Source organism: Mus caroli, chromosome 11, assembly GCF_900094665.2.
Source record: "Mus caroli chromosome 11, CAROLI_EIJ_v1.1, whole genome shotgun sequence".
Classification (NCBI taxonomy): domain Eukaryota; kingdom Metazoa; phylum Chordata; class Mammalia; order Rodentia; family Muridae; genus Mus; species Mus caroli.
In genome coordinates, this window is record NC_034580.1 from 49,369,573 (window position 1) to 49,383,339 (window position 13,767).

Here is a 13,767-nt window from a genome sequence, read left to right on the forward strand (position 1 = left end):
TGGCTGTCCTGGAACTCACTCTGTAGACCAGGCTGGCCTCAAACTCAGAAATCTGCTTGCCTCTGCCTCCCAAGTGCAGGGATTAAAGGTGTGCATCACCACCGCCCCGCCCAAGACAACTCTTATAAGGACAACATTTAAATGGGGCTGACTTACAGCTCTATTATCATCAAGGTGGGAAGCATGGTGGTATACATGTAGACACGGTGCTGGTAAAGGAGCTGAGAGTTCTATACATCTTCATCTGAAGGCTGCTAAGAGAACACTGACTTCCAGGCAGCTAGGATGAGGGCCTTAAAGCCCATGCCCAGAGTGACACATTTCCTCTAACAAGGCCACACCTCCTAATAGTGCCACTCCCTGGGCCAAGCATATGCAAACCACCACCACATCAGGCATCTCTTTGATGTTTTTTGTTTGGTTGGTTTTTTGTTTGTTTGTTTGTTTTGGTAAAATTCTGTATTTACAGATTTCACAATTTATACCAACTTCCATTACAGTAAAGAGGATTGGGAGCTACAGAGACAGTATCTGAGCAGTCAAAGGAAACCTCTGGCATTGCTTTCTTTGCTTCAATCAGGGCCATCTGGCCACAGTTCCTCAGATAGTGAAGTCCTCTTTTTACTTGCTGTCACTTTTGTTATCCTTTAAATTTTGGGTCTCATTTTGTAGCCCAAGCTGGACACAAATTTGTGACTCAGCTTGGTCTTCAATCTAATTGTCCCTTTGCTTTCTCACTTTCTTAAGTCCTATACTTAGTTCAGACAACCCACCTCATATATGCTTCTTGCTTTTCAGATAAAACAAAAATGACCACCTTCAAATAACTATTTTGTTCCTTTAACCATGTACATCTGTAGTAATTTTCCTTTGTAGGTCATTTTCCTTGACCTCATTAAATATATTATACAGTTCATTAGGAACTTTCCTGCTTAGAATGCTTTGTTCTGACTTTTCTGGAACATTGATTTGCCAGTTTCTCTAGCTACATTTAATAAGTTATTTTTCTATTCTTTCTCTTAATTTAGAAATGTAAACCTTAAATATGTTTGTTTCCCCTTTATACATTCCTGCACATTTCATATCTGCATACCTTTGTCTTTTAAGAGAAAAGCCTCATAATCTTACCTGTTCTGGCTGCCTAGGTGACCACAGGTCTTGGTTCAAGATAATCCCAGTTTCTTCCTGACTACATAGGTTACCTTTTAATTCCAAACCATGCTGTTTAAATGGTGAGTTAAATCACTCATGGTTCTTGGGTCATCTTTCACAGGGAATCTGCTTAGAATCCTAAATACCTGGTGCCCTTCTTCTTAGCCCTTTCTGTTCATTGTTACTTGACTATCCCCCCCCTCCACTGACACCACCACCAAATGGCTGAGTTGGTCTTTATAAAATTTAGCCTTTGTGTAACACTTGGTTCTGTGCACTGCTGCCTTCCTCATCTTCCTTGACATTTGAAAGCAATGTACTGTGAGGTTTTCTTCCTCTCTGGTGGTCTGTCTGTACTGATTGTTGTCCTCACTGTCTTCTTAGCACCTTGACTATTATGCCTCCATTCTTCTCTTAGCTCAGAGTCTCACTATTTTCTAATGTAGGCTCCAGTATGCATTGTTTCTGCTGTATTCTTGCAGTTTTCTGCTCCATCTTCAGCGTTTCTTTTTCTTTTTCTCCCATTTGTTTGTCAAAATCCTTTACCCTGTCTCTGCCTGATTCAAAGTCAAACACCCTGAGAGCTTTCTAGAAAGAGAATAATAACCTGAGCAGTTTGTGGCCAATCATAGTCTCAATAATTGTCAGCTGTGTGTAGGCTTATAGCATTGCTCAAAAGTCTTACTGTTCCTAATCAACATTTCTTCCCAGAGAACACCATGCTCCTTTTTACCCTCCTCTCTTCCCAGTCTAGTGCAAGAATTATTTTTATTCTGCACTTGGTACTTGCCAAAGGCTGAGAAGCCAGTTCTTGAGCTAATTCTTTATTTTTCACTCCACTACTTCCTCAAAGGCCTGCAATTTCCTCTCTACCTCGAACTGCATCAAAGTGTAAACACGTCCACATATTTCCTCTCTTAGTAACAAAATACCCATCACGCTTGGCTTTCAATGCCTTTCCTTTCTTGACAGTTGACTTTTTTTCCCCCTTCAGTTCTGTGAAATCTTACTCCTTAAAACTTTCCTCACCTTGATCACCAATGATGTTTCCGAAAGTGGTGAATGCTTTTTAGTTTCTGAGGTTATACTCCTTCCTTAGAACATTTCTGTTGGTTCCATGAAACCACTTCTTGATTTTCAAACCTATGTTGGTCTGTTCTCTATAGTTTTATAAGTACCTTCCTGTGTTATGCAAGTCAGTGTTGTCTTAAGGTTAGGTACCTGCTTGAGCTTGGTATGTAGGGTCAGACTTCTATCAGTTTCCAACAGCAACATTATTTTTTTAAATTGTGACACTTAATGCACAAATAAAGGTCTGTAAAACAAATGTAGTATGTTTTTTCCAAATATTTGTTGTGAACTGAAAAATGTACTTCAGCAATGTCTTGATGAGATGTAGTTAGCCTCGATCCACCCAGCATGCCCCTTCCTGGTGTTCTTTGAGGTAAGCACTTTGCACACTTTAGGGCTGTCAGTGTCCTCCTCTTCCCTTCACTCTGTCTTGCCCACTTTTCCACTTCCTTTCCTGAGTACATGGAGAGTAAGCAGCAGGCTGGCAGTGACTAGAGAGTTGCTTGCAGCTTACTATTCTTTCTTTTTCTGCAATTTTAAATTCTTAGACTGAAACTTGCTAGGTTTTAACATTTATTTAAATGAAAATACAGTAGCTTTTTGTGTGCCTGTTTTACTCATAATCTCTGTTTTGACCTATTGCAAATCTGTTTCTATTTTTGTACTTTTCTGTTGAAGAAAAAATAAAATGACTTAATCTTGTCATCTCTCCATGAGACCAACATATTTTTATTAGTAATTTGTGCTTATATTTAACCTTTATTATATAAGTTAACCTTTTATATAAGTTGGCTATCTTATATGTTGATAGTAGCTAATTGTCTTTTTAAATTGTACCTTTATTTTTAATTTAAAAATCAGACCTATGTAATTATTTAAAGCCTTGACCCACATAGTAGCATTTTATATAAAGATTAGTTGTATATTCTTCTATAATAATACAGCTTCTGGGTCTGTCAGATAATATTTTGGTTATAAGAATATATGTGGCATATTTATTAAAATAACTCAAATGAATCCTTTTTTTTTCCCCAAGTTGGCCCTTGCCAGAATTTGACCCAAGCCAGATTCGACTGATCGTATATCAAGACTGTGAAAGACGAGGGAGAAATGTATTGTTTGACTCCAGTGTTAAGAGAAAAAATGAGGACACATCAGTATCGGTGAGCATCATTGATAATTTGTTTGAAACTTAATCTTGGGTATTTTAATAATTCAAGAAAGGATTAGTATAATTTCAATATGGTAACTTTGTTAGTATAAAACATCTTTAGTCTGTTACAAATTCAGAGTACTAATTTTGAGATTTTTTTTTCTCTTTTTTTTTTCTTTTATTGAAAATAAACTTTTTTTTTTTTCATATATCCTGGTTAATGGTTTCCCATACTCTACTCCTTTCAGTTTGTCCGTACCGTCCTTCTCAACCGGATCCACCCTTTTTCTGCCTCTCATTATAAAAGAACAAGCTTCTAAGAGATAATTATGATACGATAAATTTATAATATAAAGTAACACATTGGAATAGGACAAAACAAACGAACAGAAGGAAAAGAACCCAAGGAAAGGCACAAGAAAGAGATAGATGTGGAGATCCACTTGATCTCACACTCGGGCATCTCATAAAAATAGTAAACTAAAAACACACACAAAGGACTTCTAGGGCTGAGAGGAGAAAAAGGAGAGAGATTATAGAATATATAGAATATTATATATACACATATATAATAAAGATAAAAAAAACTTTGACATTATGAGACAGAACCTCCAAAGGTGCCACTGAGGTCATTTTTCTCTTAGCTATCTATCCAATGCTGGGCATTTAGCCTATCCTTAAGCTGTGTGTTTCCCTAGTGAGACTCCTTTGGAGAAATCTAAATTTTCATTTGCAAGTGGTTATCAACTGGAGATAGTTTCTAGATTAGGGATGGGGACATGTGTCCACTTCTCCTTTCAGCTTTAGGACCCCATCTGGTGCAGACCCATGGAGACCCTGTGTATGCTTTTTCAGTATCTGTGAGTTCCTGTGTGTGTTGACCCTGTTGATTTACAGTGCTTTGTTTTCTTGGTGTATTCCATCCTCTCTAGCTTTTTACATTTTTACATCTCCTCTTCTGCAGGGATCCCTGATCCCTGAGGGGAGGGCTTTGATGGGGACATCCATTTGTGGCTTAGTGTTCCAAGATCTCTTCCTCTCTGTATATTGTCTGTCTGTCAGTCTCTATTTGTCCCCTTTTGCTGCAGGAGGGAGGTTTTCTGATGATGGCTGAGCAAGGCACCAATCTATGAATAGAGCAAAATGAGATTTGGAGTTAAATTTTGAATTACTCCATTCTTTCAGTAGAATAGTAGTATTTGGTTTTACTCTAGGTCTCTGGGCTGTCTAGTCTCAGGTTCTTGATCACTCAAGCTGTGTTGGATATGGGTAGTATGAAAACTTACTATAGTAGAAGCTTCCTAAAATATGTACGTATATAATGGGGGAGACAGAGCTCCAACTGGATATCTCTTGTCACCAAATGAAGCTTCCAGTACTAGGAATAGGTTATATCTCATTGAGTTGTTGGCCAAAAGGGTCCCACGGGAACTCCTAAACAACCCAGGCTGTTGTCAGAACTATAGGTTGTTCTCCACAAACTGATGGCAAGGCCCCATTGCTGAAGATAACACCTACACAACTCACTGAGCATGGAGAAGTAGAGCTGGTACCTACATAGAGTCTTCACCCTACGTGCTAGAATCTGATGTGTTTATAAAAAGAGAAAGAGAGAGGGAATATGTTCTATTGGAGGGGAGGGGGTGAGGTATGGGGAAGGGAATGTCTCAGCGGGCCCATGCCGAGGCATCCCTTCCCCCAGAGGGACCAGCCACAGGACAGGATAGTATAGAATAGAGTTTATTCAGGGCATGGGGAGGGGAGTTCAGAAGGTAGTAGAGGCAAAGAGAGGGAAGGAGTAGAGAAACAGAGGCTGGTCACATGGAGAGAGGGGGAAGAGAATTGGGGAGGAGGGAAGGGAAGAGCCCAAAAGGGCAAGAGAGGAACGGAGAGCAAGGGAACAAGAGAGGGAGGAGGGGGCAAGCAGCCCCTTTTATAGTGGGCCAGGCCTACCTGGCTGTTGCTAGGTAACTGTGGGGTGGAGCATACCTGGTTGTTACCAGATAACTGTGGAGGTGGAGTTTAGACAGAATGCTAACAGTAGCTTTGATACAGGAAGATATTCTAAATGCTACCAAAGAAGAAATGTAAACACCACCCCTACTACAAACCCTTTGGCCTATACTGATCCCTGTCTAAAGATAAGCTGATGCCGGGCTTGGTGGCGCACGCCTTTAATCCCAGCACCCGGGAGGCAGAGGCAGGCGGATTTTTGAGTTCGAGGCCAGCCTGGTCTACAAAGTGAGTTCCAGGACAGCCANCGAGGCCAGCCTGGTCTACAAAGTGAGTTCCAGGACAGCCAAGGCTACACAGAGAAACCCTGTCTCGAAAAAACCAAAAAAAAAAAAAAAAAAAGATAAGCTGGAGCAATGGTGGCACAAAGCTTGAGCGAGTAAAAAATTTGATTTAAGGTCCACTCCGTGGGTTTTTTTTTGTTGTTGTTGTTTTGTTTTTTTTTTAAGACAACACTTGCATTATTTGTCATCAGTCTAGCCAGAAACTGTTTTGTTTCACATTTATTCCCTTATATCAGTGATTCTCAATCTGTGTGTCACAACCCCTTTGGGGGTCAAATGCTCATTCACAGGGGTCTCCTGAGATCTTCAGAAAACACAGGTATTTACATTACAATTCATAACAGTAGCAAAATTACAAGTATGAAGTAATGATAATAATTTTATGGATGGAGGTCACCACAACATAAGGGTCTGTACTAAAGGGTCACAGCATTAGGAAAGTTAAGAACTAGTGCCTTACATGATGATGGTGTTATACATGACCTAGGAACTACTGGGAGCCTTCTAGAGAATCTGGTTAGACCTCTCATTTAGCAATCAGGGAAAGTGAGACCTAGAGAAGAGAAAAATTTATCTGATGGGATAAAGCAAATTAAGTCTATAATCCTGATAACATACTTTGCCCTACATTAAAGTGGAAGCAAGAACCTGTATCCATTCTGCAAGTCTGTAACACTGTGTTTTGTACATTATTACTAGTTTAGTAGCAGTAAGATATTTACTTGGTTGGCAAAGAGAGCCTAGTGTTGGTTACTGCCATTACATAGTAAGAGAAAAACAGTATGCCCTGGTCCTAGAATGGGTTTTGCCTTCTCTTTAGGTTGGCACTTTCTACCAGGATTCCAATAACCAACTGAAAACAATACTTTGGGGGAAGTTTTTCCTATCAGTTGGGTTTTGTTGTTTTTGGGTTTTTTTAGAATTGGGTTCATTTGAGATTTTTGCCTTCTGGGAAAAAAAAAAAAACTTGAATATGTCTGTCTTGGTCCATTGTCTTTTTTACAAGTGTCTTTAGCAACTACTATAGTAGCATTTAATAAGGTATTCACCTCTTTTTTTAATTACTAACTTTTACAGTATTGCTTTTAATCATTTAGATTTTCAACCTCCTTGAGATTGTGCTTTGTTTAGATTGTTTTTCTCTTTTCTTACATTTCATCATCTGATGAAAAAGATTAAGTTACTTAAGAGTGTATAAAATACTAAGTAAGCACTTGGAGATTTTCTGTGCCCTCTTGGTTTCCATAGTTAGTCATCCTACTAGGGCAGGTAGATACTGAACAAATAAATATACACATAATTCTAAATTGTGAAAATACTGTGAAGAAAGCTTACTGAATACTTAATAAGCTGCCAACAGGAAAGAACCAAGTTTCCATCAATCTGAGTGACAGTCCTTTATGGAGGGCTCACTGAAAAAGTTTAAAATAAAAGCTGAAATGGGAAGAAATAGCAGTTGAAAAGTCTGCAGGATGATGTGGGAGCTTGACCTGTGAACTGAACTGCCGATTTCCTGGCAACGCAGATGGGATTTGCTCCAAAGAACCATTTCTAAACAGGTCCACTTCCCCTGTATCCTAACAACCTTTCTTTTTCACTACCTTTGGTGGGTAGTGGGCTAGAAGGGAGGTTAAAGCGTTTAAGAACCGTTAGTAAAAGGAGGCCTTTGAGAAATGTAAAACTACCTGGGTGCTGTTGCCATTGATGAGATGCTTCTGCATTGTGACCAAAGAACATTCCAGAGTAACTCACTCCTAATACCATCCCTTCAGGGACTCATAGTTTAACATTCATTTAGGAGAGATAGAGTATTCATACTCCATGGCCCTTCTTGTATCTGTTCTTTATCACTTCTTAGTGTCTACTAATGCCTCTCTCTGTTAGGCTATCCTTGGTGTCTGTTTTTAGTGTTCTATCTCCTCTTAGTTTCTCCTTTTGAGTGATCTTTCCATGAAGTATCTTTGTTTCTGACTCTGAATGTTCCAGTAGTAATCTGTCTGTTGGCCTTATTACAATGTGATACACTTACTGCTCAACCTATTTCTTCCCCTCAATATCCTTGGTTATCTCCCTTCCACTACTACTGTATGGCTCTGGCTATCTTAGAACTCACTCTGTAGACCATGCTGGCCTCAAACTCTGAGATCTACCTGTCTTTGTCTCCAAAGTGCTGGGAATAAAGGTGTGCACCAAACATCTGGCTTGAAAAGATACTTTTCTGAACAAAACTGACAGCATCGCTGCTATATGGGCATAAGCACAATTTTTTGAAAAGTGGTTTGATGATATGTTTATTTAGCAAAACAATAGTAGTTAGTAGGTTCCTAGCTAGAGACAGATCTACCAGGGAGTACCAGTGAGTACATATTGCCCAGCAGGTCAGTATTGTAGCATTCAGGGTCCACTGCTGAGTAATACCACTTCCTCCACAGAAGACTGCATAGCACCTTCTGCAATATGAAAACTAGCCATCAGGGAGGAAGTTTTCAGGTCAATTTTAAATTGATTTTTCTATGTCTTGCAACCAAAGTGTGTTATATCTTTAGTAATACAGTCTTACCATCTAAGTATGGTTGGCAACCAAGAGTAATGGCAATAGCTTTATTGTTTTGAAGACCCCTAGGGCTTCTCTGACCAAACACTCAGGGTGGTGGCCCATGCCTGACACTGAAATTTTCACTTAATAAACCCTGTGTTAGCATTGTCCACCAATGTAAGACTTGTGTTCAGATACTTTCAAGGGTTTTTTTTTTGTTGTTATTTTTTAGTTCTTTGAGAGTGTCTACAACATATTTGGATCATATTCATACTTCCTTCCCCAATCTTCCCAGATCAACCTTTCTCCCTATGTACCCAACTTGGTATCACTTAAAAAATATTCTTCAATACCAATTTGTGCTGTCCAAAAATTTTTAAATGTGTGGTCTTCTACTGTGGCATGGTCAACTTGCTAGGGGCTGGGCTATACTCTTAGAGAAAGCTGTTTCTAACCTCACCCCCAGCCCCTGCTACCAGCAACTAATAGTTGCCAGTATCTCTACAGCTAGGGGTGGGATTGTGTGCCCAACTCCCCTCTCTATTCTGTGATTCATTCTGGCTTGGGCTTGCACAGGTTTTGTATGTGTTATTTTGACCACTGTGTGTCATATGTGCAGCTGCCCTTCTGTGTCTGTGTCTAGTTCATGTTTCCTTATAGTCATCTGTACTTCTGGCTCCTTACCCAGTTCCACCTCTTTACTGCAATGATGTCTGAACTTTAGGAAGTGAAGTATATATGTTTCCTTAGAGCTAAACATTCTCTTACTCTCTGCATCTTGGTTAATTGTAGATCACTGTGCTAATTACTGTAACAAATAGAAGTTTCTCCTGTAAGGGTTGAGAGATGTGTTGATATAATGATACATCATTAGGAGTAAGTTTAATAGTATGTTTATATAGCAGCATAATAGTAATTGGTTCTCTCTTGAGTCTATGACCTGTTGAGCTATAAGTTTTAGACTTGGTGATTATGCTAGGTATGGGTTTTATCTTGTGGAGTATGACTTAAATCTGACCGTAAAGTGGTTGGTTACTACCATGTTGATGCCACTATTGCACCAGCACACATGTCTTTGTAGACCAATTATTCTTGTCACTTGCAGGGTTCATAGCTGGGATTGATGGTTATTTTGCTCCTTAGTAGCTTGCATAGCACTTTTTAGTACTTTGGAAGGTAGCTAATAGGACTAAAGCTGTCAGGTCTGTTCCAGCTTGGTATCACCATGTTCTATGATAAAATTGGTACATTGTTTTCTGTAGGCTTAGATTTTTCAAAACCTACATTAATAAGGGTTCTGAAATGCTTTGGCCCCCTCCCCTTCCAACCCACCGTCCAAAGGGAGGGGGGAAAAAGATGGTAAGTAGAACAAGGGGATGTGGACCTGTTTAAAAGTTGTTCTCTGGGACGATTCCAATCTCCATTTGTCAGGACACCATCAGTCCAGTTCAGTAGTGTCAGGATATCAACAGTCCAGTTCACAAGTGTACCAAACATGAATCAGCAGTGGTGGCATGATCCAGCAGAAACTGCCAAGCCTCTGCCAAATTGGCATGAATCAGCAGGAGCGACCAGGACCAGACGGAATGCCAGGAGAGACCAATGAAGAGTTGCACAGCTAGCTATGCAAGTGCCCCATGACTGTCCATTGAGTCCCATTTACTCTATCCAAATATCACATGTCCTCCCACAGGTCTTGCCTCAACAAAACATGTGAATCTGGATCACATGAAGCAACCAGAAACTTCTACTTCAGTTTTCAGCAGTAGGATCTTATGTGAAGTTCTAGAATGTAATCAAGACCAGTGGCAATAGCCAGTAATGTTTGAAGACCTCTGGAACCTCACTGAAAACAACTCCAAAAGGACAAACCCATACTTGGCGATGGGCTTTTTATATACGCTTCTTCTGGTGTCTAGTTAGGGGCAGTGTTGCCTTGTTTAAGCATTTTTCTCTCTCTGTGTGTGTGTGTGTGTGTGTGTGTGTGTGTGTGTGTAAGCTTCTACAATAGTAGGTTTCCACATGTCTTTTTTGAAAAGCCTTTAGTGTTCCTTATCCCTCCCCATACTCCCTCTTCTATCTTACCATCCACTTCCTGACCCCAGTTTAACCCTTTCTGTTCCATTATTCACTTAAACATTTTATGCCAGTGTGTTCTATCTCCCTTTCCTTGACAGCCCCTTCCTGTGGTCCTTTAGCAATTTCCTGGCCTTTGTGGATATCCCAAATGAATATTCAAAGCTTACATCCACAAATGAGAGACAAAAAAAAAAAAATGTTTTTCTTTCTGAGTTACCTTACTCAGAATGATTTATTTCCAGCTCCAGCTATTTTTCTGGTCTGTCTGTGTGTGTGTGTGTGTGTGTGTTTTAAACCCACAAATATAAATAAACCCACCAAATGTCTATAAAACTATGCTTATGTATCTACATGTACATACACACATGTACTTTCAAGCTCTGTCCATTTAGAGAATGTAGGGAGAATCCAATATAGTAAACATATCTAGCATCTAAGTGATTTTTTTCTAAGTTCTTTTATTCACTAAAATGAGCCAGATCATCTTAGAGAAATCTGTGGACAGGGACAAGAAAATTTGGTGGGGGCAGCTTAAAATGGTTGAGACACAGTACAACATTTAAGTAGTTCGGTTGACTGATGAAAGGGTGCTCTGTGGTTTTTTACTACTAAGTTTTATTTGTAATTACATAACAGACTTAGGAGCTGCTACAACTCTGGAAGAAGTTGTTTAATATCTCTTTGCTTCAGTTTTTTCCTATGCAAGTGGAGGTATTTTAATAGTTATCATTCATACTGAATATTAAAGAAAATGTACATGAGGACTAGTGGGGTTTTTTGTTTACATTTTTCAAGACAGTGTTTCTCTGTGTAGTCCTGGCTGTCCTGGAACTCACTCTGTAGTCCATTCTAGTAGTCCATACTGGCCTCTGACCTGCCTCTGCCTCCCAAGTCCTGGAATTAAAGGCATATACCACCACTTCCTGGCTGTTTTTTTTATTTTACTGGCAGCATTCTGTTAGTAAGTAATAAGATTATTAAGATATAGCCAAGGACTTGAGAGGCAGAAGCAGGCAGATTTCTGAGTTTGAGGCCAGCCTGGTCTACAGAGTGAGTTCCAGGACAGCCAGGTGATATGGAGAAACCCTGTCTCGAAAAAAACAAACAAACAAAAAAACCAAAAAACAAAAAACCCAACCAAACAAAAAAGATATAACCAAGGGCAGGTTTAGTTGATATCCGTCGGAGGCCTGCTCTTTTCTGAACGGAAATGGAGGATGAGTGGAACTGGGGGAGAGGGAAGTTGGGGGGTGGGATTATGAAGAGTAGAAGGAGGGGAAACTGCAGTCAGGATGTAATTAATGTATAAGAGAGTAAAAAAATAAGATATGGGCAAGGATACTAATACTAAATAGCATCAAAAGAATTTAAATAAAATAATAAATATATAATAATAAAAATTAAAATATCTAATGAGGTCCTTGACTTCAATTTTGTTTGCTACATCAAACATCAGTAAGTTTGTTAGTTCTCTAGACGATTATAATTAGAAATGTCACAAGTATCATTATGGTTTCTCTTCCTGTTCCACAGATTAAAAAACTACGATTTAAAGACCTCAAACAACCTTTTCATAGGATTTGAACTCATCGTATCTACTCAAAAGCTCTAAAGCCCTTTTCTCTTTTACTTGAAACATTTGATTGCAGATGATGTGGAAGTTTCTGTTCCTTATTTTAAAGTGCCTTTGGTGATAATGCAACTATAAAATATTTACTCCAGAGATTTGCAGTTTTATTCTGATTGCTTCTTCCGGAAATCTGAGGTCTTGTACATGATAGAATGAACATACTTGAAACTGATAAAGCATTGAAGTATTTTTTAGTGGTGTCACTAAGTGGACCATAACTTTGATAGGTGTGAACAACAATCAAGGGTTCAGTGGGAATGGAGAAGAGAGGAAAAGAAATGAAGTCAAAGAAATGAGTCCTGGGGCTGGAAAGATGGGCCCAGAGTTGAAAGTGCTTGTTGCTTTTGCAGAGGACTAAGGTTTTGTTCCCAACACCTATGTAGCAGCTCACAAGCATCCTTAATTACAGATCCAGGGAATCTAACACCACCTTTTGGCTTCGTGGGCATCAGGCACATATATCATGTATAAACATACATGTCAGCAAAACACAAATATATGTGAAAGTATACATCTTTTTAAAAAGTGAGCCTTTCATCTAGTTCTACCTGATAGCATAATTATCTAAATTTAAAATGTATTCTTTATCTGTTCTTCACATAAATACATTTAATTTTAGAAGATTAGACATGGGACTGGGTTTGTAGCCCAGTGGTGGAATACGTGCTTATCATGCACACGCCCCTGTGCTCAGGCCCAGAACTGCCTTTTCCATACACAAAAGATTAACAGATAGATGAATCTATAATAAAATATGTAAAATGTATAAAATGTATGTATAAAAATGTAAGTCTACTTTACATTTCTCCTTGCTTATAGACTACATGGTTAATTTTTAACAGTAATGTTTAACTTGTAACATGTTATTGTTATACTTAATTGAAATAGACATTTTAAACTTCCTTAGCTTTAATTTCTAATATAAGATAATGATTAAATAAAACTCATAAACCAAAGTCCCTTGACATTTGCAATAATTTATAAGTATAAAGAAGTTTTGAAAGTAAATAATTTGAAAATCACTATGGATTACTAAGTCACAATTAATGAATATTATTTTGGCCATATAATACAGAAAATCCTTGTTGTTTGATAATATTGGTGAGAAAAAATGCACTCCAAATAGTACTTGGAGGTGCGGCGTTGGTGGTATAGTGGTGAGCATAGCTGCCTTCCAAATAGTACTGGAAGAAATAGAGAAAAATAGCATATAAAAGTTGCATTATTTTTAATTATCTCATCATTTTTTCAACTTTTTTATATTGCTTTTAAGTTTATATATACTAAAAGAATGTATTGGATTATTAATGGAAGTATCCTCTGTGTTTCAGAAGCTATGTAATGATGCTCAAGTGAAGGTCTTTGGGAAGTGCTGCCAGCTGAAGCCAGGAGGAGATAGTTCTTCCTCTTTGGATAGCTCTATCACTTTATCTTCTGATGTAAAAGACCAGTGTCCCAAATACCAGGTAAGACCACTCATTTATTCATTTACAAGTTATTTTCATCACTTTCCTAGGGATCAGTTTATAGTAGCAACTGGACTGTACCTTCCTGAAGCGTAATTGTAGCTATAGGGATGGATACATTTATTAAACAAGTTTTAAGAATTTAAGAATAAGAAAATACAGAGGTCATGGTATTAGTGGCAGATATTTTCTCCATCTTTATATTTTATTGAATACCCAGAATATCTTATTTTTGTACCCCTTTATTAAATAATAAATCAACACAGTTTGGCCATTAATTAAAGTGTAATTAAAAGGATAAAATGCATATATTTGTTTTTTACAAGTAACTGGATTTTTAATTTTTTTTTTAGGATGTAAGATTAAATTAATCAGTAGCTACA

General features: G+C 38.4%; 1 protein-coding gene across 3 annotated transcripts in view; it reads left to right on the plus strand.

Moving 5' to 3' along the window:
- Positions 1-13,767, plus strand: part of Fnip1 (folliculin interacting protein 1) — an 80,128-nt gene that overhangs the window by 23,772 nt on the left and 42,589 nt on the right. For 2 of the 3 annotated variants that reach the window (XM_021175415.2, XM_021175416.2), the window contains exons 2-3: positions 3,260-3,386; positions 13,250-13,384. In XM_021175415.2, the coding sequence (XP_021031074.1) occupies positions 3,260-3,386; positions 13,250-13,384 (262 nt within the window). The remainder of the gene's footprint in view (positions 1-3,259; positions 3,387-13,249; positions 13,385-13,767) is intronic. The other variant, XM_029483214.1, reaches the window with a different exon arrangement.